The sequence below is a fragment of the Odocoileus virginianus genome, chromosome 20, assembly GCF_023699985.2.
Source record: "Odocoileus virginianus isolate 20LAN1187 ecotype Illinois chromosome 20, Ovbor_1.2, whole genome shotgun sequence".
Taxonomy (NCBI): Eukaryota; Metazoa; Chordata; class Mammalia; order Artiodactyla; family Cervidae; genus Odocoileus; species Odocoileus virginianus.
The window spans coordinates 730,501-756,097 of record NC_069693.1 but is presented as its reverse complement, the minus strand read 5'-3'; the positions used below and the strand labels follow the sequence as shown (position 1 = coordinate 756,097).

Below are 25,597 nucleotides of genomic sequence, written 5' to 3'. Positions count from 1 at the left end.
CCTACGACCCCCGCCGCTGGGCGTCCGCACCACCGCCACCCCGCTCCCGCCGGCCCATCACTGCGCCATTCACTCTCCTGCGTGTTTCTCCGACTGTTGCCCCCCAGCGTGGTTTCACAGGTCATCCCCCCTCCAGCGGCCCCAGCCCACACCTATGCGAGGCCCACTGTAGGGCACAGCACTCTGACGCCATCCTCCCCCTATCCAGCCCCCTTTTCTGAGCCCCATTATCTCCTCGACCTCCTGACTCAGGTAGGAATAGCGGGTGATGGCGTTTCAGAGAGGGGTGCCAGGGGCCCCAGACCGCTGGCCTCGGAGCCTGCGAGGAGAGCCGGAGATCCTGACCCAGCCTATTTGCCACGTAATCATGCCATGTCGCTGGTGCCACTGTGAACCTCCGCTCCCCGGTCTGCAAACGGGGGCGATCCCCGCCCCACTCGCGCTGCTCTTGCAGCTGAAGTTACGGTGCGAGTTTTGGAAAGAAACCGGAGTTTATTACGTTTGATTTCGAGGCCGCCCGATCCCGTGAGTCTGACCTTGTCTCCTTAAGGCTCCAAGTCTGCCTGAAACCCCAGGGGAAGGCTGGGCCTCCGCGACCCTGCCGGCCCTGCGCAGCTTTCCGAACTACAACGACCAGGAGCCCAGGCGGGCGGCGCTTGCCTCAGGGAGCCGGGGCAGATCCGGGTGCCGCCATGGCAACGGCGCGGGGACTCCAGGCTCTGTCGCCGTGGCAACCCGCGGTGACTACCGCTCCGCGCGCGACAACCCCGGGCCCGTCCGCAGGGAGCGCTAGGACCCTGCCCCGCGCCCCGCGCCCCGCAGGGCTGCCGTCCGGGTCCCTGCCCGAATCTTCCGGGCCGAGGGTGCCCCGCCCTCACCTCGGCGCTCAGCAGGCAGCGCCGCGATCCCGAGCATGGGCACTCGCCGACCTCCCCTCCCGGCCAGACTATAGCTCCCAGAATGCTCCGCGCAGCAGCACACGCGCCGCCTCGCCCCCCCGCCCCGCCCCCCCCCTCCGTTTCCACTCTCGCCTGTTTCCACGCTCGCCTCAGTTTCCACCCTCCTCCCGCTGTGATGCCGGGCAGTGTTTTTCCGGACGGTCGGACCACTCTTGGAGCCGTGTCTCCCCGCTCTCCCAGCCTCACTTTCAGGCGTCCCGGCACCCGTCGGCGCGAGCAAGCTTCTCTGGGGGAAATGCGTCCAGCACCTTCTTCCGGGCAACGCGTGCACCCCAGCAAGTCTCCCTGAATTCTCTACGGGGCTTCCAGGAGTTAGGGCTCTGCACCAATCACGGCCCTCGCTAGGAGGCCCTCAGCCCCCGTCTCCATAGCAACTCCCTGCCGAGACTGGGTCACCCCTTCCTCCGCCCTGGGGACCGCAAGCGAGCCTCCCATTTTCTTCCCGCAGAGAGCCGGGGCCCCGGGACCGGGCCCGAGCGGAGTGGTCGGTTTGGCCTTCCGCGCGCGTGCGCGGCCCGTTGACGCTCTTTTGTTGTCAGCGGCGGTAGGCGGGCCCCGGGCGTCTCCACGGTAACCGGTGGACTGAGCAGGTGGTTTCCAGGGCAACCCCGTGTACCGCCTGGTGTCTGAGAGGATGGGAGAGGTGGGGTGAGGGTAGAGATGCTGAGCGAGCAAGACAGCGAGCAGAGAGTGAAAGTAAGTGAACACATAGTGACAGAGACAGGCAGGACAGACAGCGTAGAGGGCTTTCTACTCTCAGAGACCTAGATCAGAGAGTCAGGGCTGGTAAGATGTGTGTCAGAACAGTTAACAAGAGGGAGAGAAATCAGGGCCGGGATGGAGAGGAAAGGAGAGACAAAGGGTGAATCGATTTACAGCGAGACGTGCAGATCAAGAGATTCAAGTGACAGACGAGGATCAGGAGTACAGAAGCAAGAGGAGAGACGGGGACAGAAATTGGAGATAGAGTGAAATGGGTCGAGAGTTTTCAAGGGTTCAGAGAAGGGTGACAGCAAGAAGAGAGACAGACGGAGCAGGAGGGACACTTGTTAAGGAAACTTACCCAAAACTTGTCAATTAGAGAAAAAAGATGGCTGGGAGTCCTAGCACCGTTTCTAGTAAGACTGCTTCAGGTTGTCTGATTCCCTAAGCGAAGCAACTCTTTTGATCAGAGTTCAGATACTGTGACGTTGGATGCTAACTTGTAAACGGTTGATAGGTTGTAAATGTTTTCTGTCCAGTAGAGAAGGGTACCCCAAGTTTTTTTTTTTTTAACCACACTGTAGGACACTAAGATGCCTGCCCGCTCCTATGTGGGACACCACCAATTCAACTTTGCGCTATTATTTCAGTGTTTGTTCTTTCACCTTCTCTGTTGTTTCTTCTCTCTCACCTTCCCAGAACCACCTGTGTCATCCTGCTAGTTCCCACCGGAGGTAAATACCTCTTTGACACATGTTCACTGCGTTTGTTTTTAGTGGTTTCAAAAATTAAAATTTTGACAGTCTGAAGGCAACCATTTCTCCCCGAATGTGGAACAGATAGGAAGAAAGAGAAAACAGTGAGACAGACCCAGGGAAGGAAGGCAGTACGAAGGATGATGGAAAGAAAGAGACCGGGTCCTGGCTCAAAGGCTCCAGTGTGCCTCTCGGTGAGCTGGGCCCCAACTCATCCCGCATAGGGAATGTGAGCCTCACCTAGGCCTGGATCAGAGCGACTGGTTCAGTCCATGGAAGACTACTGGGAGTCACAACCAAAGAAATTCTGCGAGTGCTGCAGGTGCTGGATAGTGGACAATAGGCCTAGTGTTTACTTTCTTGAAAGAGGAAAGAATCATAAGGAAAATGTGGCAAAGAGGATATGTGAGGTTAAACAGGAAAGCCTGGAGAAGGGAAAGGAAGAAGAAAAAGCATCAAAGGAGTTTGCTGCAGTGGAGGTAGCTGTCCTGAAAGGATACCAACAAGATTTGAAAAGGTTTGACTCAGAGTCAGAAATTTCAGAGCCAAGCATATTGTTAGTGACCAGTGCTGTTCCATTCATCTCTGCATCAAATCAGCAGGAAGACAAAAAAGACCCTTCAAAGGGCAAATGGGCAGAATGAGTTATCTCTCAGGGTTACCATTTCTGTTATGATCTTACCACAGGAGTACCTCAGTGGGAAAAACCTGAAGGATTTCAAGGAAACTTAAAAAAGCAGCAGTGAAGACTGGGTAGAAGGATTAAGTGAAGATGGTTATACATGTTATTATAACACAAACAGGGGAATCCAGATGGGAAAAACCTGATCATTTCATTCCATACTCTGACGATCTCTTATCTAGTAAAGTCAATGAAAGTTATTTGGTGCCCTGGAAGAGTCCAACTATCAGATTCACATAGTGACTGATGGGGGAACAGGAAGCAAAAAAGGGAGGGGGTAAGGAAAGGTCTCTATAGCAATGCAAAAGCTAAAAATAAAGTTTAAGGAAAAAACTAAAAACAGTGATAAAGGTACTGAACCAGAAAAAGAAAGAAAAAAAATCCCTAAAGGAAGAGTTCATGAGGTCCAAATGAAGAAAAATCCAAAGCTCATTAGAGGAAAAAAAAAATGTGTGTGTGTGTGTGTGTGTGTGTGTGTGTGTGTGTGTGTGTATAGGGGCTTCCCTGTTGGATCAGTGATAAATAATCTGCCTGCCAGTGCAGAAGACTGGGTTCGATCCCTGGTCTGGGAAGATCCTGTATGCTACAGAGCAGCTAAGCTCATGCACCGCAACTATAGATCCTGTGCTCTAGAGCCCAGGAACACTACTGAAGCCCACAGCCCTGGAGTCCATGCTCCACAACAGAAGTCACCGCAATGAGAAGCCCACGCACTGCAACTAGAGAGTAGGCCCCGCTCTCTGCAACTAGAGAAACGCCTGTGCAGCAACGAAGACCCAGCACAGCCCAAGTAAATACAATTAAAAAAAAAAAATCAAACCCATATGGGGAATGGGAAGAAATTAAACAAGATGTTGAGTCCCATGAGGAGGCCGATTTGGAATTTCAAAATACTGAAAATGGTATGTATCAACTTCGGAAGCTGATGTTGGTGGGGAACCCAAAGTGGTCTCCTGAAGTTTGTGCAAACTCATGTCCATTGAGTCAGTGATGCCATCGAACCATCTCATCCTCTGTCGCTCCTTTCTCCTGCTCTCAATCTTACCCAGCCTTAGGGTCTTTTCCAGTGAGTTGGCTTTTTGCATCTGGTGGTCAAAGTATTGGAGCTTCAGCTTCAGCATGAATCCTTCCTGTTAATATTCAGGGTTGATTTCCGTTAGAATTGACTGGTTTGATCTCTTTGCAGTCCTAGGGACTCTCAAAAGTCTGTTACTGAAAGAACGTGTGCTGGGTCCATCTCCTCGCCGCTCAAAAGCCAATAAACAGGCCAGCTTGGTAGAAAGGAACGTTTGCTTTATATCCGGTGCTGGCAACTGGGGTCGGGGGGGAGGGTGTTGGACATCTGTCCAAAGGCGGACTCCTGCCCCCAACAAGCAGGGGGCAAGAGCTTTCATAGACAGAGGAGGGGGGTGGCTACATGCAGAAATCACACAGTCATCTCTAGCAGTCATCTTCAAATTGGTCATCAGTGGTCTGACCAACATGATCTTGGTTGTTTTAGGTATAGTTAATCTTAAGTTCTAGGGTCCATTTATTCCCATTTCTTTGCAGCCAGTTCTTGGAACTGTGGCAGCTCATGTCGTGGGTGTAGTCTGGTCATCATGTAGTTCTTCCACCTGGTGTTTTGGTATCTATAAGACAGCTCACAGGATATGGCTCAGAATATTATTTATAGCCCTTGAGAAAGAACTAAAGGTCCTTGACTATGCTTAATAACTACATTATTATTATTTAGTCTCCTTTGCTTTCCTTTGTTTCAGCATTTCTCTCTTCTCTGATTAAATTATTCTTTGACTAAAGTTTTCCACAGAAAAAAAGGCAGGCACAAGGACATCGTCATGGTGGTGGTGGTGGTGGCAGCGGCAAGGACCACATAATCCTGCTCCATTTCAAGTCTTCTCCCACACCAGAATTCGAAAGTATCAATTCTTCCGCGCTCAGCCTTCTTTATAGTCCTACTTTCACATCCATACGTGAGTACTGGAAAAACCATAGCTTTGACCATACGAATCTTTGTCGAATTTTAAACCAGCCTTTTCACTCTCCTCTTTCACTTTCATCAAGAGGCTCTTTAGTTCCTCTTTGCTTTCTGCCATTACAGTGGTATCACTGGCATATCTGAGGTTATTGATATAATCTTGATTCCAGCTTGTGATTTATCCAGCCTGGCATTTCACCAGTTACTAGCATGCATATAAGAAAATTACAGCTTATTAAAAACTTCATGAAAGAGGAAGAAAAAACAAGAAAGTGACGGAAAGCAGACGGCAGACAAGACAGAAGGAAATTAATAGGCAAGAAAGCCATCCTTGGACTGACACGGCTTTGAGCTTCCCCGCTTGGACTCAGCGTTGGGCAGGCGCCTCACAGAACTACACTTCCCGTCAGGCCCTGGGCGACCGGGCACAGCAGCAGTATTGGATTCCCCTCCAATCCTGGTCGTCGCCCGGCAACCTCCGCCTCCGTCGCTAAAGATGAAGGCTGGGCTCGGCCGCCGCTGGGAAGCGGCGAATGAGGCCGGAGATGAGGAGGCTCTGCAGCCCCGTAGGCCCAGTTGAGTCAGCTGGCCCATGTTGCGGCCCGGAGGTGAGGGCGGTCGGCCGCGCGGAAGCCGGGGCCCCGGGAGAAGGGGCTGAGGCGCCCATACACTCGGTTCTCGTGGGGGGGGGGGGGGGGGGGGAAGGGAACGGACGCGCGGGGAAGGGGCCAATGGGAGTCGTCGGAAGCCCCGCCGCCTTCTGGGAAATGTAGTCTCGTGCCTTCCTCCCCGGCGGGCTTGGGGCTTTCTAGAGGGCGAGGGGGAGTTTAAAATTGTGGTTGAGCAGGCGAAGGCATCGATATGGAGAGAGAGGGACGGGCACTTGACTTGTTTGGAATTCGGGGCCTTTTTCCTGGAAGCCTTCCCCATGCCCACCCTTCTGTACGCCAGGTGCAGCCCATGGGTTAGGGTTAGGTACTCTTCGTGGGCGCCCTACTGTGGGCCAAAGAGCCACAGTAGCAAAGGCCCTGGGCTGGGGGTGCCCTTAGCCTGCCCTAAGGATGTGGTCACGAGTAAGCAAAGGAGAGAAGGAGGCTTAGAGGCCCTTGACAAAGCTGGTGATTACTGTGGCTTTGACTCGGGGTGGGCGGCCTGGGAGGACCCTGAGCAGAGGGGCCATTGGTTTTTTTTTGGGGGGGGGGGGGGCAGCACTTTGCAACTTGTGAGGATCCTAGATCTCCAGCCAGGGATCAAAACTGTGCCCCTGATGTGGAAGCATGGAGTCTTAACCACTGGACATCCAGGGAATTCCCCCCTGACTTGTGTGGAAAAGTTGGCTGCTGTGTGGAGAACCACCTTCTCTGTCCCTAGGTGCTCCACAGTGGTGGTGTGATTTAAGGAAGTTCCCTTCTGTGTTAGTTTCCTGTCATGGCTGTACCATATTACTACAGACTTAGTGATTTCAAACAACACAAGTTTATTATCTTAAGTTTGGAGCTCCAAAATCTGCAGTGGGTCTCCTGGGCTAACAGGGTATTGGCAGGGCTGGTTCCTTCTGAAGCTCTAGGTTTCAGTGGTCACATTGCCTTTTCTTTCTCACATTGTCTTCTGAGTGAGTGAAATTTTTTGTGTCCTCTTAACACGGATCCCTGATTACGTGTAGGGCCCACTTGGATGACCCAGGACTCAAGATTATTATTTTAATCACACCTGTCCCTTTTGCCTTGAAAGGTCATTTACTCATTGTTTCCTGGGATTAGAATGTGGATGTGTTTTTTAAGAGGCATTATTCAGTCTCTCACACTGAGTGAGAAGCATGGAGATGCTCCTGCTCATCAGTGTCTGGGAGGTGGATCAGGATTTCTAGACTTACTTCGCATTCCCTTATGGTTTCAAGAGTTTTGCTGGGGGAAGAGCAAAGTCTCCTGGCAGATGTTTTTGTTTTTTTGGCGTGTTCAGCCTCTTCATTTATTTTTTAATTAGAGGATAATTACAATATTGTGATGGCTTTTGCCAAACATCAACATGAATTGGTCATAGGTATACATATGTCCCCTCCTTCTTGAATGCCGCCCCATCACATCCCTCTAGGTTGTCACCAAGCACCGGCTTTGGGTTCCTTGTGTCTACATCAAACTCCCAGTGGCTATCCATTTTAAATATGGTAATATATATACTTTAGTGCTAGTCTCTTAAATCATCCCACTCTTTCCTTCCTCCACTGTGTCCAAAAGTCTGTTCTTTATGTCTGTGTAGCCTTTGCTGCCCTCCTGCAGATCTCTTTTGATCTCATAAACGAAAACTAAGTGAAATGCTCCTCTGGTTGCAAAGGATGCTCAGAAGTGTGTATGCAGTTTGCTTCGCATTAGGGAGAGAAGGGACTGGACCTGCCTCCGAGGCAGTGGTCTGCAGGGCTGTGGGCTCTAGGTCAGAGCACGGAAGGGCCAGGCGGTGGTTTCGGCTCTCTCAGACTCACAGTAACTCCTGTGTGTTCCCCTCTTCAGGCAGAGATGGCGTGGCAGGAGAGGCCCAGGGGCCACTGTGGCACGGCGCTGGGTACCGCTGACGGGCAGAGGGAAGAGAGCGTGTTGAAGTGCATGGCTCGGGGAGGCAGCCTGAAGCCCCCCCAGCCGCAGGGCTTGGGAAAGGCGCCCCTCGGGCTTGGCTTCCGCCACAGTGCCAAGTGGGACCGGAAGTCCATCACCCTGCACCTGAAGCTGGAGGTACTTCGGCGCTTTGAGGAGGGGCAGAAACTGACGCAGATTGCCCGCGCCCTGGGGCTGGCCACCTCCACGGTCGCCTCCATCCGTGTCAACAAGGACAGGATCCGGGCCAGTTCTCAAGCAGCCACGCCCATCTGCACCACGCAGCTCACGCGCTGCCGGGGCGCACTGATGGGGCGCATGGAGCGCCTGCTGAGCCTGTGGATCGAGGAGCAGAAGCGGAAGAACCTGCCAGTCAGCACGGTGCTCATCCAGGATCAGGCGTGCCGGCTCTTCGCTCAGCTGCAGCAGGAGCAGGGCAGTGGCGGCCAGGCCGAGACCTTTGGGGCCAGCAACGGCTGGTTTGCCCGGTTCAAGGTGCGCCACAATGTGCTGCTGACGGACGAGCCCGCTGTGGCCGACGCCCAGGCTGCTGCGTGCTACCCGGCGGTGTTGCGCGCCATCCTGGAGGAGGGCTGCTACTCACCGCGACAGGTCTTCAACGTGGACGAGACAGGCCTGTTCTGGAAGCGGCTGCCTGAGCGCATGCTTCTGGCACTGGAGGGGACAGCTGGGCCCCGGCCCAAGGCCTCTAAGGACCACCTGACGCTGCTGCTCGGTGGCAATGCGGCTGGTGACTTCAAGCTGAAGCCCCTGCTGGTGTACCCCTCGGAGAACCCACGTGCCCTCAGAGGCTGCTCCAAGGCCAACCTGCCTGTGGTCTGGCGCTCCAACCGCAATGACTGGTTGACGCCTGTCATCTTCCAGGAGTGGTTTACTAGCTGCTTCTGCCCCGCTGTGGAAAGCTACTGTGCCAGCCACGGCCTCCCGCACCGTGCCCTGCTGCTGCTGAAAAGCGCGCCCTGCCACCCTGTCCACTTGGGTGGCCTCTCGGCCCACGTGCGAGTTGAGTTCCTGCCCAAGAACACGTCCACCCTGATCCAGCCCATGAACCAGGGTGTCATCACCACCTTCAAGTCCCAGTATCTTCGCCGCACACTCAGCCAGCTGGCCCAGGAGACGGGTGGTGCAGACCAACCCTCTGTGTGGGAGTTCTGGCGCAGCTACACCGTCGTGACCGCTGTGGACAACATTGCTGAGGCCTGGGTGGAGCTGCAGCCTGCCACCATGAACAGTGCCTGGAGAAAGCTCTGGCCCGAGTGTGTGCTGACTGGTGCTCCCAAGCCCAGCGCTGTACCCCAGCTACCCCACAGCATCGAGGCACTAGCCAGCTGCACAGGCCTGGGTGATGAGGCTGAGGCCAATGTTGTTAGCCACCTGCTGCAGGCCCCCGGGGAGCCCACACCCATCCCCTTGGGTATGGACAGTGGGCACGTCCGTGGCCCTGGGCTGCCCTGCCAGGCTAGTCAGGGCCTGGCCTCTAGAAGACCGGAGTCGGAGGCCACAGGGGGTACGGAGGCTGAGGGCACAGGTGTGGGTGCACTGTGCCCCGAGCATCTGGCCCGGGCCCTGTCCCACTTTGCCGCTGGCCTGCGAGTCCTCTCAGAGAACAATCCTAACTGGGAACGCAGCCTGCGGGTGTCCCGGGCTGTCTACTATGCCCTTGCCCACCTCCGGGAGCTGCTCCGGGAAAGGAGGCTACAGGCTCAGGCTGCTCCTGGGCCTCCAGAGGCCCCATGACGGTGGCAACAAAAGAGATGTCAGAAAGTCTGCACTCAGCCCAGGTGGGGCCCACAGAGGGTGGGTGAGTGGCCACGGGTACAGACTCTGAAGGACAGACCTCTTTAAATGACCTGTGTGATTTGAGGCTTGGGCCTGATTGCAAATACGCTTTGTCTGATGAGTTTTATTTCTGGAGGGTAGACCCTGCCACATCTCACTCATGGTTTTCACATCTAATGCACGGCCAACTTTGTACAGTGGCACACAGAGCGCCAGGCTTGAGGGCGGTGTTTTCTGATTTGCAGATGAGCTGTGGGACCCAGGAGTGCCCATCCATGTCAGAGACACACCTTGTAGAACAGCAGTTGCCAAGCAGAGGCCATCAGAGCAGCCTTCCTTGTGGTGAGGGGCTATGGTTGAGATGAGCCTTTCCTGTTTGCCAGCCCTGACTGTCCGTGCCCCATTGTGATGTCCCACCAGTTCTGGATGGGGGTTTCCTACTCTCCTGGCTCACCTTCCATGCCATCCTCACCCCTTTGGGCTTCCATGACTTGTGTTGTCTGAGCCTCCACTGTGTCAGAGCCCATGAACATGTGTGGCTTTTGATACCAGGCACCATTCCTTGCTTTGGAGATGTTTTCTTCCCTGGGTTTCTGTGCCGTGGTTATCTTGGCTTCTCTCTAGCTTCTGAGGCTGAACCTTTTGTCACTTTGATGGTCTCCCAGATCTAGAGCTCTTTGAAAAATCTCAGTAATTCCTGAGGTGTCAATGGCCTCAACATTCAGCTCATTCTTCTGTCCCCTTGTTGTTGTTCACTCTGTTGTGTCTGACTCTTTGCGACCCCATGGGCTGCAGCACGCCAGTCTTCTATGTCCGTCATCTCCTGGTGCTTCGCGTGCTAAGTCACTTCAGTCATATCTGACTCTTTGCCATCCTATGGATTATAGCCCACCAGACTCCTCTGTCCATGGGTTTCTCCAGGCAAGAATACTGGAGTGGGTTGCCATGCCTTTATCTCCCAGAGTCTGCTCAAAGTCATGTTCATTGAGTCAGTGATGCCATCCAACTATCTCATCCTGTCACCCCCCTTCTCCTCCTGCCTTCAGTCTTTCCCAGCATCAGAGTCTTTTTCAAGTGAGTTGGCTCTTTGCATCAGATAGCCAAAGTATTGGAGCTTCGGCTTCAGCATCAGTCCTTCCAATGAATATTCAGGGTTGATTTCCTTTAGGATTGACTGGTTTGATCTTGCAGTCCCAGGGACTCTCAAGAGTCTGCTCCAGCACCACAATTTGAAAACGTCAATTCTTGGGCGCTCAGCCTTCTTTATGGTCCAACTCTCACATCCGTACATGACTACTGAAAGGATGATAGCTTTGACTAGATGGACATATGGACCTTTATCAGCAAAGTGATGTCCGAAGCACACTGGGGTATCCGCCTGAGTTTGCAGACATACCATGTGGACTGTCAACACAAAGTCTGCAAGGGAAGGCGTTCTTGTACCCCAGCTAGATGAGCCCCAGGTGGTGAGACAGGGCTGTCTGGCCTTGACTCCTTTCAACACAGGTACCTGCATGTGCCTCTGTGGGTGCATGTGCGTGCCCACATGCACCTACACGTACACACCCACATGCACACACTGACACACCAAGAGTAAAGTTGGGAGAGAGCATTCCTGTCACCCAGCTAGCACTTGTAGTTGTGGGCACGCTGTCAACACATAAAAGCAGCCTGAGCCATGGCGGGGGTCCAGCCTTCCAGGGAGAAAGGTCAGATGTGGCCTCTGGCCTGCTTTCCTGGCTAGAGCAGCAAAAGGGATGGCAAGAAGAGAAGGCACTTTGCTGAGGAGACTTGTGACTAGATTAATAAATTACACAAATTATGGGCACTCGTAACATGCTGGATGTGGGGAGACCAGGGTGGGAGAGACCAGTTTCAGAGCTGCCAGTCCAGAGGCGGTTACATTCTGTGTGACAATGGCTATGACGGGCGACTGGTGAGGGACCCAAATCCAGCGGGGGCCAGAGGAGAGGATGGATAGGGAAGACTCTGTGAGGTGGTGCCCAGCTTTTGGAAGCCAGTCATTTCAAAATGCCAGGCATCAGACAGGGACCTGTTGAGGCAGCCCAGCATGGTATGGCTGGTAAATGCCTGCGGACGGGGAGGCAGGAGCAGCCCCGGTGGAGCCGGAGTGTGGCCCAGCGGCTGGAGGAGACAGGTGACCCAGTGGGAGGAGATGCTCCCTCCATTCCAATCCCTAAGAAAGGCAATCCGAAAGAATGCTCAAACTACCGCACAATTACACTCATCTCACACGCTAGTAAAGTAATGCTCAAAATTCTCCAAGCCAGGCTTCAGCAATATGTGAACCGTGAACTTCCAGATGTTCAAGCTGGTTTTAGAAAAGGCAGAGGAACCAGAGATCAAATTGCCAATATCCGCTGGATCATCGAAAAAGCAAGAGAGTTCCAGAAAAACATCTATTTCTGCTTTATTGACTACGCCAAAGCCTTCGACTGTGTGGATCACAATAAACTGTGGAAAATTCTGAAAGAGATGGGAATACCAGACCACCTGACCTGCTTCTTGAGAAACCTGTATGCAGGTCAGGAAGCAACAGTTAGAACTGGGCATGGAACAACAGACTGGTTCCAAATAGGAAAAGGAGTAAGTCAAGGCTGTATATTGTCACCCTGCTTATTTAACTTTTATGCAGAGTACATCATGAGAAACGCTGGACTGGAAGAAGCACAAGCTGGAATCAAGATTGCCGGGAGAAATATCAATAACCTCAGATATGCAGATGACACCACCCTTATGGCAGAGAGTGAAGAGAAACTAAAAAGCCTCTTGATGAAAGTGAAAGAGGAGAGTGAAAAAGTTGGCTTAAAGCTTAACATTCAGAAAACTAAGATCATGGCATCTGGTTCCATCACCTCATGGGAAATAGATGGGGAGACAGTGGAAACAGTGTCAAGACTTTATTTTTTTGGGCTCCAAAGTCACGGCAGATGGTGACTGCAGCCATGGAATTAAAAGACGCTTACTCCTTGGAAGGAAAGTTATGACCAACCTAGACAGCATATTAAAAAGCAGAGACATTACTTTGCCAACAAAGGTCCGTCTGGTCAAGTCTATGGTTTTTCCAGTGGTCATGTAATGGATGTGAGAGTTGGACTGTGAAGAAAGCTGAGCGCTGAAAAATTGATGCCTTTGAACTGTGGTGTTGGAGCAGACTCTTGAGAGACCCTTGGACTGCAAGGAGATCCAACCAGTCCATCTCCTTTAGAGATCAGTCCTGGGTGTTCATTGGAAGGACTGATGCTGAAGCTGAAACTCCAGTACTTTGGCCACCTCATGTGAAGAGCTGACTCATTGGAAAAGACCCTGATGCTGGGAGGGATTGGGGGCAGGAGGAGAAGGGGACGACAGAGGAGGAAATGGCTGGAAGGCATCACCGACTTGATGGGCATGAGATTGAGTAAACTCTGGGAGCTGGTGATGGACAGGGAGGCCTGGCGTGCTGCGATTCATGGGGTCGCTGAGTCGGACACGACTGAGCGACTGAACTAAACTGAACGGAGGGAGGGGTAGAGACGCAGGTGAGGTCGTGAGGCAGGCCATGGCGGAGAGGCCGCTCGCGCATGGACCCATCCGCTCCCTTCCTCAGAACTAGGGACAGGACCGGACCTCAGCCAAAGCGCAGTGGAGCACCGGTCTCAGGGCGCTGAGGAACTCCATCACCCAGTTGCCCCCTGGGGAATGTTGTATCGGCAGCTGGGCTGGGAGGGTCTTGTGACAAACCAAGGACTACATTTCCCAGCGGGCCTCAGAGGCGGAGCGGGGCTCGCGCCAATTCCACTTCCCGGCGCGGGAGATTGTCATAGAGCTGCAGAAGCGTTGGGTTACCCCCATTCACCTCCGCTGGCTAGCGTGCAGGGTCGTGGGGAGGTGGCTGGGGACTCGGGAGAGGGGGCAAGGGGCAGAGTGGGAACAAGGCTCCGGAAATAGTCTGTGGGGCAGCCAGAAAACTCCTGGTCCTGGGAAGGGTGTTTGGTCGTCGTTTCTGCACGGCGGCGTTGTTCCACGCCAGCCGGCGTAGCTCCTGAAAGCAGTGAGTCCGCGGGAGACAGCAGGCGCGTGGGGAAAAGCCCGGGGCAGGGTGTACAGCTGGCCAGAGGGCGCGGGACAAGAGGGCAGAGGATCACCACCGGCTTCCTGAGGCACTCAGCGATATCCTCGAATCGGCGGCGCAGGGGCTGCTGGGACATGGAGTCCGGCGGGACTGGGCCTGTCCCGGAAGCAAGTTGCAGCCCGGAAGTGATCCGCGAGGATCTGGGCTCTCGCCGCGCCTCAGAGTCAGTTCTTGTGCATCCGCGTTGGTCGCTTCCTTGGCGGAGTTTCTGGGCCTCCGGCCGGCGGCTCCCAGTTCTGTGGACACACTCGGTCAGCTTTTCCGCCCAGCTGCCCCTAAACGCACCTCCCCTGAGAAGTCTTCCTTGATTTCTGCAGCTCAGGCCACCACCCTGCTCCCGCTGCACCTGCGCGCGTGTCCCCCTGAGGTGAGAGTGCAGGCGGGTCGGGGCAGGGTACTCGGGGGTCAGAACCCGGGTGTTTGGGCGCTGTTGGACTGAGCGGCCTGGTTCAGGCGAGCCCTGACAAACCCTGTTAAAGCCATTCATTGGCACGGAAAATGATCTGTGTTCTTAAGTTACAGTGGTAGCAAATGACCGGTGGAAAGAAGGAAATTCAGATGCTTTGCAGACGTTACAAAAGGAAAAGCAGACGTCTTTCTTCAGTTCCTTTCCCCAGAGGTGCCAGCTGAGGGGTTGCTGGTTTTCAGGATCTTTTGGTGAACATTTATAGCAGTAGCTCCTGTTTGCTGTTTGGAAATTTTACCATTAAACAGGACCGGGCCCCAAAGGGGCCTAACGTGAAGGAAGGCCCTCAGGGTAGGCTCCCGCTCTTGCTCTGCCTGTGTGGCTGCTCTCCCTGTCCCCAGCTGCCATCGTGGACTTCTCCCTTCTGTCACTCCTTCCAGTGCCCCGAAGACTGCATCCTGCACTTGGGCACTTGGTCCCTGGGCTGGGACCCTCCCTGGTCACTGGGGCTCCGCTAGTTCACGCTGACACCTCTGCTTGGCTGCTGACCGGCTTTTCTGTCACTGAGACACTGGACATGTCCATGCTCCCTCCCCAGGAGCAGCCCATCTCCTTGGCCCAGTCTGGCCTGAACTTCTGAAGGCTTCCCTCCAGGACCCTCTCCCTTACTGTACTAACCAGGTTCCCAGTTCGAGGTGTCCTCTGCCAGCTGCCCAGGTGGCCGGGTTTGGGGACGCGCTCCCTCATGGCAAGTGGCCGTGCAGGGTGTAAGTGGGTGGAGGGGTGTGGGTGGTCCACAGCCCTGATTGGGTGTGCCTGTGTACCAGGAAGACGGTGCGTGTGGCTGAGTGAAGACGGGGAGGCCAGCTTCCCCACGCCTCACCATGGCAGCTGACCCGGCACCCTTCGGTCAGGAGGAGCTCGTGATCATCAAGGTGGAGGAGGACGAGGACATCCCCTGGGATCCGGAACCGTTCTCCAAGCCTCAGCCCCACACCCCACTGCCTGCTCTCGGTTGGGACCCCCGGCTGTGCTTCCGCAGCTTCCGCTATGAAGAGGCCGCGGGGCCCCGCGAGGCGCTGGCCCAGCTCCGGGAGCTCTGCCGCCTGTGGCTGCGGCCTGAGGTGCACTCCAAGGAGCAGATGCTGGAGCTGCTGGTGCTGGAGCAGTTCCTGGGCGTTCTGCCCCCCGACACCCGGGTCTGGGTGGAGTCCCAGTGCCCTGAGAGTGGCGAGGAGGCTGTGGCGCTCGTGGAGGACCTCGCCCAGATGTTTCAGGAGACTGGTGAGCCCCAGGGAGTGGGCTTGGGGCAGGGGAATGTGCAGGGGGACCCAGCCCATGAACCTTGGTCCTGAGTGCCTGCTCGGTGTGCCCCGGTCCTCTGTGTCCTCATCGTTGGGAAGAAGACTCAGAAGCCATGACCTGTTTGGAGACTTTCCTAGCCTGTGAGCCTCCCAGAGGTGCGAGCCTGCGGTTGGCATGACATTTCCCCTTCTGAGGGTGCTCTTGGCCTTCTTTCTCTTTTTCTTCCTGGCGAATTCACTGAGTGCATGGCATGTGCCAGCCCTGTGGGTCCAGCGGGGAAGGGAGAGAGCAAGGTCTTTGGCCTGATGGAGCCCAGTCTGGTTTGAGTTGGATGATGAGACCCTACAGTCACAAGTAGAGTGTCCTCCTTTCTCTGGAGGGAGTGGAGAAAGCCCAGCCAAGGGTGGCTTTGTAGTTCGTGCTGTATGATGTCTTCACCTTGGTCTGGGTGTGCACTCACACAGCCATGCAGCAGGCCGGAGAGGTGGCTGGTGATAGCTGTCAGTCCCCTGTGGCCTCTGTGTGCTTGTTCACGCACAGTGTCTGTGCAGCTCCTTTGCCTGCTTGGCCCCTTGTATCAAGGGGTGGAAACCATAGCACTTCAACAAACAGACAAAAACTCATCTTTAGTAAGCTGTAACACACACATCAAAAAATCGTACAGTTCATGGATTTTAGTATATTCACAAGGTGATACAACCACCACCCGTGTCTAACACCGTAATGAAATCACCTTCAAATGAACTCCGTGCCCAGCCCCTTTCTGCCCTCTCCCAATGCCTTGGCAGACGCTAACCTGCTTGGTGTCTCTGTGTACTTTCTTACTCTGGATGTCTTAGTAAATGGAGTCATATAGTATGTGGCTTTGAGGATGGGCTTCTTTCACTGAGTGTAATGTTTTCAGCGTTCATGGTGTAGTATGTCAGTATCTCACTGGTTTTTATGCCTTGTCATATCCAATTGTATGGTTATAGCACATTCTGTTTATTTGTTTTAACTGTTAATGGATGTTTGGATTTTTGGTACCTTTTGGGTGTTAGGATTAATGCTCATGTGAACTTATGTATACTTTGTGCAGACCGATGTTTTCATTCAGGGTCCCCAAGACCGCCCTTAGGCTTAGTGATTTGCGAGGAGCTGCAGGAATCGACAAGACTGTTATAGTCATAGTTGTCATTTATTACAGTGAAAGGATGCAGATTAAAGTCAGCGATGGGAAAAGGTGCCCATTCTGAGAGACACCAGGCATGAGATTCCAGAGTCCTGTCCTGCGGAAGCTGTGTGGGTTGTGCTTAGTAACCCTGGCAGTGATGTGCCCCAGCACGCCCAGGGTGCTGTCCCCTGGGGGGCTTGCCTTTTGTTACCAGGCAGAATCTTCCAAGGGCTTTGAGGTCCCCTACTGGGAGCAGATAAAGGGCCAGACTTTTGCTGGGAGCGGGCAGGGCTTGGACAGCTCAGGCCTGCTGACACAGCTTTTTATCGACTACCCAGCTGCAGCCCAATGAAACAGTCGTCAGATGCTTCCTTGGCGTTTCAGTGACTTGGGTTTCAGAGGCCTTGGGTGTGCTCTTGAGGTTGCGTGTATGTGGGTCAGAAGGGGCTGCTGCCTTCTGTGTGAGTCCGAGGGCAAGTGAGGTCTCATCCAACTCCGAGTCCCTGGCCATTGTCTAGCCGCACGTTGACCTCTGGGTGTCCAACCCCTGTGTCTGTGGGGCGGGGCTGCAGACACTAATGCTCCCCTTCTCCCTCAGCCCTGGTCCAGGCCCCTCCTGAGGACCAACAGCCTGGAGACCTTGCAGAGCTGGCCAAACCCTTCTCGGATGGAGCTCAGGTGAGCTGTGAGTCCTCCACAGTCAGAGATGCCATATCCTGCTGAACTCTGCCCCCCACCCTTCTTTACCCCAGCCCTGGGAAGGTCACTGTAAGCAGTTGTGCCCAGCACCCCCTTGCCCCCCATCCTCGGTCCCTCACCCTTGGGCTGGGCACTGCCTGGCACCGTGGTCCAGGCTCACACCATCATATACAGAGTTCAGTAAGTCCCTTGTATATGAATTTGCCAGTTGCAAACTTTTAAAGATGTGAACGTGTGTTTGCATGTCCAGTCACGTAAGTTAATTCACATGTCTGGGGTACATTGTCACATGCATGCAATCTCTACATAGGGTTGTGCATTTGTGTACTTCACAGTACAGTAGTACAGTATCTTTATTTCAAGCCCAGGATGTCTGGAAGCAAGCGTAAGAGCAGCGGTGACGTAGCTGGTACTGCTAAGAAGCGCCACGCAATAACGATGGAAACGAAAGTGAAGATAATTGAGAGAGTGGAGCGAGGTGAAAAGATGACAGACGTTGCTCGTTCGTTTAACTTGAACCGTTCAACTATCGGCACGATCATCAAGAACAAGGACAAGATCCTGGAACATGTGAAGTCTGCTGTGTCGATGATGTCGACGATCATATCCAAGCGGCGTGGGAAAGCGATGGAGGAGATGGAGAAACTTCTCAGCGTGTGGTTGCAGGACCAGCATCAGCGTCGAGCCCCACTCAACATAATGCTGATTCAAGAGAAAGCTAAAAGCCTGTATGAAGACCTGAAGAAGAAATATGGTGAAGAATCAGATGGCCCGTCTTTTAATGCCAGCTGTGGCTGGTTTTATCGGTTCAAGGCCAGAGCCAATCTTCTCAACGTAAAAGTAAGTGACGAGGCAATGAGTGCAGATATGGCTGCTGCCCGGGAATTTCCTGACATCCTTCGAGAAATTATTGATGAAGGGGCGTATTTACCAGAGCAGGTTTTTAATGTGGATGAGACAGGACTGTACTGGAAGAGGATGCCAGACCGAAGTTATATCAGTAAGGAGGAAAAGTTGATGCCAGGTTATAAAGCAGCAAAGGACAGGTTGACTCTGCTGTTTGGTGGCAACGCTTCTGGCGATATGAAGCTGAAGCCTCTCTTGGTTTACCATTCAGAGAACCCAAAAGCCCTTAGAAATATAGCCAAGGGCTCTCTTCCTGTTGTGTGGAAGAGTAACCCCAAAGCTTGGGTTACACAGGCCATTTTCCAGGATTGGTTTTTCCACCACTTTATCCCGGAGGTAGAGATATACTGCTTGGAGAAGGACATCCCGTTTAACATTCTTTTGTTGCTTGACAGTGCTCCAGGCCACCCCCCGTTCATGGACGATTTTCATCCCAACATCAAAGTAGTGCGTCTTCCACCGGATACTACGCCCCTTATCCAACCCATGGACCAGGGAGTTATATCGACTTTCAAGAAATATTATTTACGTCACACTTTTCGTCAGGCAGTGAAGGCGAGTGATGAGTCAGGAACAACCTTGCGACAATTTTGGAAGGACTATAACATCTACAAGGCCATAAAAAACATTGACTTTGCTTGGCGTGAGGTTACAGCCGGCACCATGAATGGCGTATGGAAGAACCTTTGCCCGCAGTTTGTTCATGATTTTCGTGAATTGGAGAAGGTGGATGAGGAGTCCAGAGAGGTCTTCAGCAACTTAGTGACCCTCAGTGAGAAGCTGGAGCTGGATCTGCAGGAGGATGACTTCATTGAACTCCTTGCTGTGCAACACGAGGAGCTCACTAATGAAGACCTGATGGAACTGGAGGCCCAGAGAAAGGACGAAGAGAGACAGGAGGAGGAAGAACGAAGTGAAGAGCTGAAGAGATTCACGATGCAGGACATGGCCAGGGGGTTCTCTCTGTTTGAGGAGGCACTGTTCATTTTCGAGGCCCAGGACCCGAATGTAGAACGGTACACGAAGGTTGAGGCAGCTGTTCAGGACGCAATCCAGTGCTACCGTGTCATCTACGATGAGAAAAAAAGAGCCACTGCCCAGACATCCCTGGATCGGCTTTTAAAGAGGGAGATGGAATTGAATCCAGCAAGGAGCCAGAACCTGTGCCTTGACGTCAGGCCTGAGTGACATCACAGCCCTCCCGCCGTCTCCTGTTGCTGACGGTCCTTCTCTCTGCCAGCTCCCCCTCCTCGTCCTGCTCCACCAGTAACTTCTTGCCTATTCACTCCATGCCAGTCCCTCTAATCAGGTGTTGTGCTGTACTCCTGTACTTTCTAAGGTATTATACTGTAAGATTAAAGATGCTTTCTTTATTTTGTGTGTGTTTATTTCTTATGTATTATTTATGTGAAAAGTATAAACCTATTATAGTACTCTGTAGTCAATACTACATACAGTACTATTATAGTATTATGTAACCAGTACTGTATACAGTGCTATGCAGTACTGTGTAGCCAGTACTATATACAGTACTATTATAGTACTATGTAGCCATACTAAATGCAGTACTGTTGCAGTACTATGTAGCCAGTTGTGTTTGTTAGGTCCCTAGGCTAACTCTGTTAGACCTACAGCTGTGCTCTTGGAATAGAACTTGTTCTTATGTAGGGGACTTACTATAGTTTAGCAGTTTCTGTTGGACAAAGATAGAAATACAGTGGTCATTATTTATGTCTTCTGATTTTAAAGAAAAATGTAAAATGTAGGTGCATTCTATGAAAATTCAGACCTCAGCAGAAGTGTATAAAGTTTATGCCTCACACCCAGTCTGCCTCCCTGGAGACGGTCACTGTCGCCCACTGTGTGTCCTTTATCCCTCATGTACACATGGGCAGTGCACACGTGGATGTGTGCGTGAATGTGGGCCACATAGATGTTTCAGAAGAAAGCCCCATCCACACTCTGCAGCCCACTGCTGTCACTTCATTCGTGCCAGGCTCCCCTCCAATGGCGCAGGCAGCCCCAGCTCTGTTGGAGTCGTCTGCCCAGGCCGATGGGGCGTGTGGGCCGCTGTTCGCCTCTCATTCTGGGACACACACCATTATCTTGGCTCTGCCGTCTTGGGCTCTTCTGCCCTCTGGGCCTGCCTGTCCTCTGGATGGGACCAGAACATCTGTGTCAGGGGCTCCTGTGTGTTTGTGATCATGGTGGGTAACCCAGGGAGTGCCCCATGATGAGAGGAACCTGCTCACATGCAGGAAGGAGAGCAGACCAGCCCAGGAGCTTGACTGGGTGAGGGGGGAGAGGGGACCCCACCCTGGCCCTCCCCACCCCTGACTGCCATTGCTGGGTGTTCCTGAGACATCACCGGGCCTGGGAGCATCTGCAGCAGCCTTCCCAGACCTGCCCGAGTCTGGCTCAGCTGGCGTCCTGCTGGCAACTCTGAGACCCACCGGGGGGCTCCCCGGTCAGGCTTCCATCACCCCTCCTGACTGCGGGGCTGCCTCTGAGCGCTGGGCCCCCCACTGCACTGTGGAAGGATGGGGGGCCAGGGCCTGCAGTACGCCGTCTGGGCGGTTTCCCCCTGCACAAGCATTTCCTCCTTAGAAACAAACACAGGACGTCCCTGGTGGTACAGGGGCTAGGACCCCGCTCTTCCACAGCGGGGAGCTCGGGTTCCACCCCGGGTTGGGGAACTTAGATCCCACATGCCCCGTGGCATGGCCCCAAAATAAATGAATTTTTAAAAACCCACAACACACCCAGAAACAAAAGCCTGGAGTTCTGACACCCTTAGCGACACGGCTCGTTTGGTAAGTCAGGGCCCTGACACAGCAGCTGCCGCTGGCCTCTCCTTTGCCTGGCCGCCGCGGAGCGGGGAACTGGGGTCATGTGCCGTGGCTGCCGTCCCTGGGCCAGGCTCTGACGTCTGGTAATTTCTAGGGTCCTCCTGACATCAGTATGCGGTGTGTCCTGCCACCCTGGAGGCTTCACTGAGGCTGCGAGTAAGTGAGGTGGGCTGGTGTCCTGAGAGCCCGGGCAGGTGGCGGTGGGATTTTGGTGAAGTTTCTGTGGTCCGTGGGGCAAGAATCCATCCAGTGGGCAGTGAGCTCCGGCCAGATACGGCCCGGAATCCCCCCACCTAGAGCGAGACACGAGCCGGTGACCTCTGACGGTTTTCCCTGGTCCCGTGGGCACTTAGCACCCGTAAATGCCGCCACCCGTTTTGCAGCAGGTCGGGGCAGGGGCGGCAGCGGTCCTGAAATCAGCGGGCACAGGGCGGGAGCAGAAATATGCTGGAGAGAGCGGTGTGGGCCCGAAGCCCGCCCTGGAGAGGCTGCTGCGCGTGTGCCAGCGCCGGAGTGCCAAGTGAGACCGCAAGGCCACGACCTGCAGGTGAAGTTCGAGGTGCTGCGGCTCTTGGAGCCGGAGAGAAGCTCAGCGGGATCTGGAGGACCCTAGAGCTGTCTGTTGCCCCCGTGGCTACCATCCGCAACAAGGACAAGTTCAGAGCGAGTTCGCAGGCGTCCACGTCGCGCGCCACCGCCAGGCAGACGCAGGCCGTAGCCTGGTGATGGAAAACAGAGCGGCTGCTGAGCGTGCGGATGGAAGACCCGAGGAGGCGCGCGGCGCCCGGGGCCAGGAGAAGGCCCGCAGCCTGCTCGCGGAGCTCAAGCAGGCGCAAGGCGCGGGGCTGGGCCCGAGACCGTCGAGGCCAGCCGCGGCTGATTAGCGCTCTTAAAGGCGCGGCACGGGCCGCGCGCAGGTGCCCGGCGCCGCTCCAGAGTGATCCCGGACGGCGGCGACGCGGCCCGGCAGGTGTTCCATGGGGACGAGACCCGGTTGTTCTGGAGGCGGCTGCCCGGCAGGACAGGCCCTTCCTCGGCGTAGAAGCCGGACCCTGGGCTCGCAGGCGCCTGCGATCTCCTGACCCTGCTGCTCAGCAGCAACGCCGCCGAAGGCTTCAAGCTGAAGCCGCTGCTGGTGTTCCTCGCGGAGAACCCGCGCGCGCACAGGGGCTTCTCCAAACCCAACCTGCCCGCGCTGTGGCACTCGCACAGGGGTCCCGGGTCACCAGGAGCCTCTTCCAGGAGCGGCTCGGGAGCTTCTGCCCCGCAGTGGAGAAGTACTGCGCTCGGCACGCGCCCCCGTTCAAAGAGCTGCTCGTCCTGGACGGCGCTCTCCGCCGCCCCGGGAACCTGGACGACCTCTCCGACGACGTGCCCGTGGAGGACTTGCCCACGGATGCCCCAGCCCTCAGCCAGCTAGACATCCATCCAGGGCGTGATCGCCACGTTCAAAGCCTGTTCTCTGCGGAGAGTCTTCCGCTTCCTGTCGGCGAGGGCTGGGGGCGCAGAGCCGTCCAGGGAGGAGCTGGCGGGGCTGGAGCGGGAGCCGGGAGAGGGCGAGGACAGCTTGCCGGGCACCTGGCCAAGGCTCGAGCACACGTGGACGCTGACCTGCGGGGCATCACGGACAATGAGCCCCAGTCAGAGCGCAACCCCGGCGTCTGCCGTGTCCTGAACGAGGTCAGCTGCTATCACCAGCTTCTCAGAGAGGAGCGAGGCTCTAGATGTCGTGTGTGTGTGTGTGTGGGGGGGGGGGGGGGGCGTTGGAAGTTCTGAGACCTCCAGACTGTTGGGGGTGGGAGTACTCCCTCTCCAATTTTCACAAGGAAGTGACACTGGCCTTCATGCTTCCATTTTATATCAATCCCTGAAATTTTTTTTTTGGTCATCAAATAATTTATCTCAAGTGAACCTCTCAAATACATGGTTTTAGAAGCCTTGATGAACTCTCAAGTTTCTTTATTGCATCCTGGGCGCTTTGGGGCCAGTGTGCCCTAGGTTTTCTAGTGGAATCGCCAGAAGCGCCAGCCTCACTGGGCGGTATTCCTCCGCCTTGCTCACTGCACTGAGTCCCTCCTGTCCCCACAGCTGGGCTCCTGGGGTGGGGTTCAGAGAGGGTTCTGCTTGTTTTCTGGCCTTTCACCCTTCAGCCGGGCTTCAGGACCTGCAACGGCAAAGGCTGACCCCAGACAAGCCCCACCAAGAGACTCAGGGCTCCAGAGGGCGGGCTTGGGTGGAAGGAGTGTCCTGCCACACGCCTCTGATCTCTGTTACCCCGAAATCTTAGATTCCTTTTTACACCCCCGCAGTGAAGCCCAGCCCCCACTGACCAGCCCGGAGAGGGAGGAGGGACACGGCCGTGGGTGAGCTGGTGAGCACGGCAAGCGGGACAGGCGGCCCTGGGCACCCTGGCTTGTCCTCTGCTGTGAGCTTCCGCTCCAGCCGGGGGCTCAGGTCCCCTTGCCTTTGGATGCCTGGCCTCAAAATAGACCTGTCTGTGGGGCATGCTAGCCCACACGAAGCTAGTGTGGACGTGGGAGACGGGACCTGAGCAGAGAGGGAGCCCCACAGGCCCATCCCGTCTTCAGCCAGGCCTGGAGGCAAGATCGGGGCCCCCAGCCCTGCTCTGCTGTCCACAGTCAGCAAGCTTGCCCCTGGACCCTTGTCCTAGACCCTCTTCTGGGTTCAGCTCCTCTCCCACCTCAACCCACAGTTCACCTCTTCCTGCCCAAGTCCCAGGGCACTCCAGTTTATGATCAAAAACTTCCCTGAGCTCCCCTTCTGTCCTGTTTCTTTCACCATTGGCTCCAAGTGGAGCTGGGCTGGGTCTGGCTGTGCTGGGACATTGCTCCCCCATCAGCCCTCCGGGGCCAGTGGTTTTCTCCCCCGTGGATGTCTGAAAGGTGCCCACCAAGTGTCAGGTCCAGAAAGGGGCTGTCTGGGGTCAGGGAACACTGGTGGTGACTGCAGCTGTTAAAAGATGCTTGCTCCTTGGAAGAAAAACTATGACAAACCTAGACAATGGTGAGCTGGTGAGCACGGCGAGCGGGGCGGTCGGCACGGGGCACCCTGGCTTGTCCTCTGCTGTGAGCTCCCGCTCCAGCCCGACATTGCTCCAGCAAAGCAGAGACATCACTTTTCCGACAAAGGTTCGTATAGTAAAAGCTATGGTTTTTCCAGTAGTCATGTATGGATGTGAGAGTTGGACCATAAAGAAGGCTGAATGCTGAAGAATTGATTCTTTCAAACTATGGTGTTGGAGAAGACGGTTGAGAGTCCCTTGAACTTTAAGGAGATCAAAGCAGTTAACCCTAAAGGAAATCAATCCTGACTATTCATTGGAAAGACTATTGCTGAAGCTCCAATACTTTGGCCACCTGACTCTAAGTCGACTCATTGGAAAAGAGTCTGGTGCTGGGAAAGTTTGAGGGCAGGAAGAGAGGGGGGCAACAGAGGATAAGATGGTTGGATGGCATCACTGACTCAGTGGACATGAGTTTGAGCAAGCTCCGGGAGATGGTGAAGGACAGGAAAGCACGGCATGCTGTAGTCCATGGGGTCATAGAGTCAGACACGACTTAGTGGCTGAACGACAACAGCATCACTGATGAAAACAGATTCAGCTGGCGTTCAAGGAGGATGCTCTGAACATTCCTAAATCAAGGACTTTGTGGTCAAATATGTCTGCAGTGAATTTCTAGGTAAGATAAGGTGACTCTGTACATTTACATTATCTAACAGGTGTTCAACAGTGAGCAGTGGAGGCCCTGGAAGCCAACCTATCCTGACTTCTGACGTCATGTGTGCACACTGGCCTGCCTGTGTTTAGGGTTAGGGTTAGGGTCAGGGTTAGGGTTATGTGGTGGGGGCTTGGGGCATGAAGTGGGCAGACGGGTGCCGGTGGGAGCTCCTCGCAGGTGCTCTGCCCTGATGGAGTTTATTCCCCACATCTGCCCGCATTCTCCGCTTTGATGCAGCTCGGTGCCCTGTGGGCATCAACCCCGGCAGGAAGTTACTTGACCTGGAGCCTAGGATGTGTCAGGCCCACCCCCCAGTCCCTGCGCGGAAGCAGTTCCTGAGCGCTCTGCTTCCCTAACTGACCAGCAGGATGGATGGACCGTCTCTTCCGGTGGACGCTGCAGGACTGTCTTTCCTGGGCGACCTGGGTAGCGCCTCCTGCTGGGAGCCCGGAATGCTGCAGCCGGGCCACTTCCGGTCTGTCTTTGCAGGATGCTGGACTGCGCTCCACCAGGTTCCTGGCTCTCCCCGGGCCCTGACCACCACGTGGTCGCAGAACCTGGTCACAGTTTTGTTTTGCCTGCCGACGTGTTTAGTGTCAAAGCTTTTGTTCCCTTTCCTCATGTGAGTGAAATGTGGAGCCAGTGATGATTTCTTCAAGAAAGGTACATCACAGTTCTCACATGCAGGTGAGCCCCTGTCCAACGATGAGAGACCCGGGGGTGTGACCTGTGCCTTCTGGGAGCGCAGCCCTAGGCGACTTTGAACCTGGCCAAGTTCTGTCTACATGGTGGATTCAGACCTCTGCAAGTCCTGTCTACACTCATTATGTTTAGATGAGACCATGTTCTTCTACAGTGAGAACATTCACGCCTGGCCAGGTTCTCTGTGCAGTAGGACATGGAGACCTGGGTGCAGACCCTGCCTGGCCTCTGTCCTGGAAAA

At 54.7% G+C, this 25,597-nt stretch overlaps 2 protein-coding genes across 11 annotated transcripts; both read left to right on the top strand.

The window, feature by feature from the left end:
- On the top strand, positions 1-9,565 carry LOC110141009 (tigger transposable element-derived protein 1-like). 3 transcript variants are annotated; one of them, XM_070451599.1, is made up of 5 exons: positions 1-1,655; positions 2,361-2,395; positions 4,899-5,071; positions 5,247-5,684; positions 7,581-9,565. In XM_070451599.1, the coding sequence occupies exons 4-5, from the start codon at positions 5,610-5,612 to the stop codon at positions 9,417-9,419; spliced, it is 1,914 nt and encodes a 637-aa protein (XP_070307700.1). In that variant the 5' UTR covers positions 1-1,655; positions 2,361-2,395; positions 4,899-5,071; positions 5,247-5,609; the 3' UTR covers positions 9,420-9,565. The 3 variants fall into 3 exon arrangements, with proteins under 3 accessions (XP_070307700.1, XP_020755399.2, XP_070307699.1); XM_020899740.2 differs by lacking the exon at positions 2,361-2,395; XM_070451598.1 differs by having other exon boundaries at positions 1-4,000.
- Positions 9,566-13,213: 3,648 nt separating this feature from the next.
- Positions 13,214-19,443, top strand: LOC110140937 (tigger transposable element-derived protein 1-like). 8 transcript variants are annotated; one of them, XM_020899637.2, is made up of 4 exons: positions 13,214-13,963; positions 14,834-15,286; positions 17,059-17,138; positions 17,508-19,443. In XM_020899637.2, exons 2-4 carry the CDS (start codon positions 14,887-14,889, stop codon positions 19,251-19,253), a joined length of 2,226 nt encoding a protein of 741 aa, XP_020755296.2. In that variant the 5' UTR covers positions 13,214-13,963; positions 14,834-14,886; the 3' UTR covers positions 19,254-19,443. The 8 variants fall into 8 exon arrangements, with proteins under 8 accessions (XP_020755296.2, XP_020755290.2, XP_070307692.1 ...); XM_020899631.2 differs by having other exon boundaries at positions 14,830-15,286; XM_070451591.1 differs by having other exon boundaries at positions 13,214-14,353; positions 14,830-15,286.
- The last annotated feature ends 6,154 nt before the right edge of the window (positions 19,444-25,597 follow it).

Excerpts from the sequence above, each read along its gene's own strand:
- LOC110141009 (XM_020899740.2), top strand. The coding sequence starts at position 5,610 with ATGAGGCCGGAGATGAGGAGGCTCTGCAGCCCCGTAGGCCCAGTTGAG. Across the intron at positions 5,685-7,580 it reads GCCCATGTTGCGGCCCGGAG|GCAGAGATGGCGTGGCAGGA; the intron begins GTGAGGGCGGTC and ends TCCCCTCTTCAG.
- LOC110140937 (XM_020899637.2), top strand. The coding sequence starts at position 14,887 with ATGGCAGCTGACCCGGCACCCTTCGGTCAGGAGGAGCTCGTGATCATC. Across the intron at positions 15,287-17,058 it reads CCAGATGTTTCAGGAGACTG|CCCTGGTCCAGGCCCCTCCT; the intron begins GTGAGCCCCAGG and ends CTTCTCCCTCAG. Across the intron at positions 17,139-17,507 it reads CCTTCTCGGATGGAGCTCAG|TATCTTTATTTCAAGCCCAG; the intron begins GTGAGCTGTGAG and ends ACAGTAGTACAG.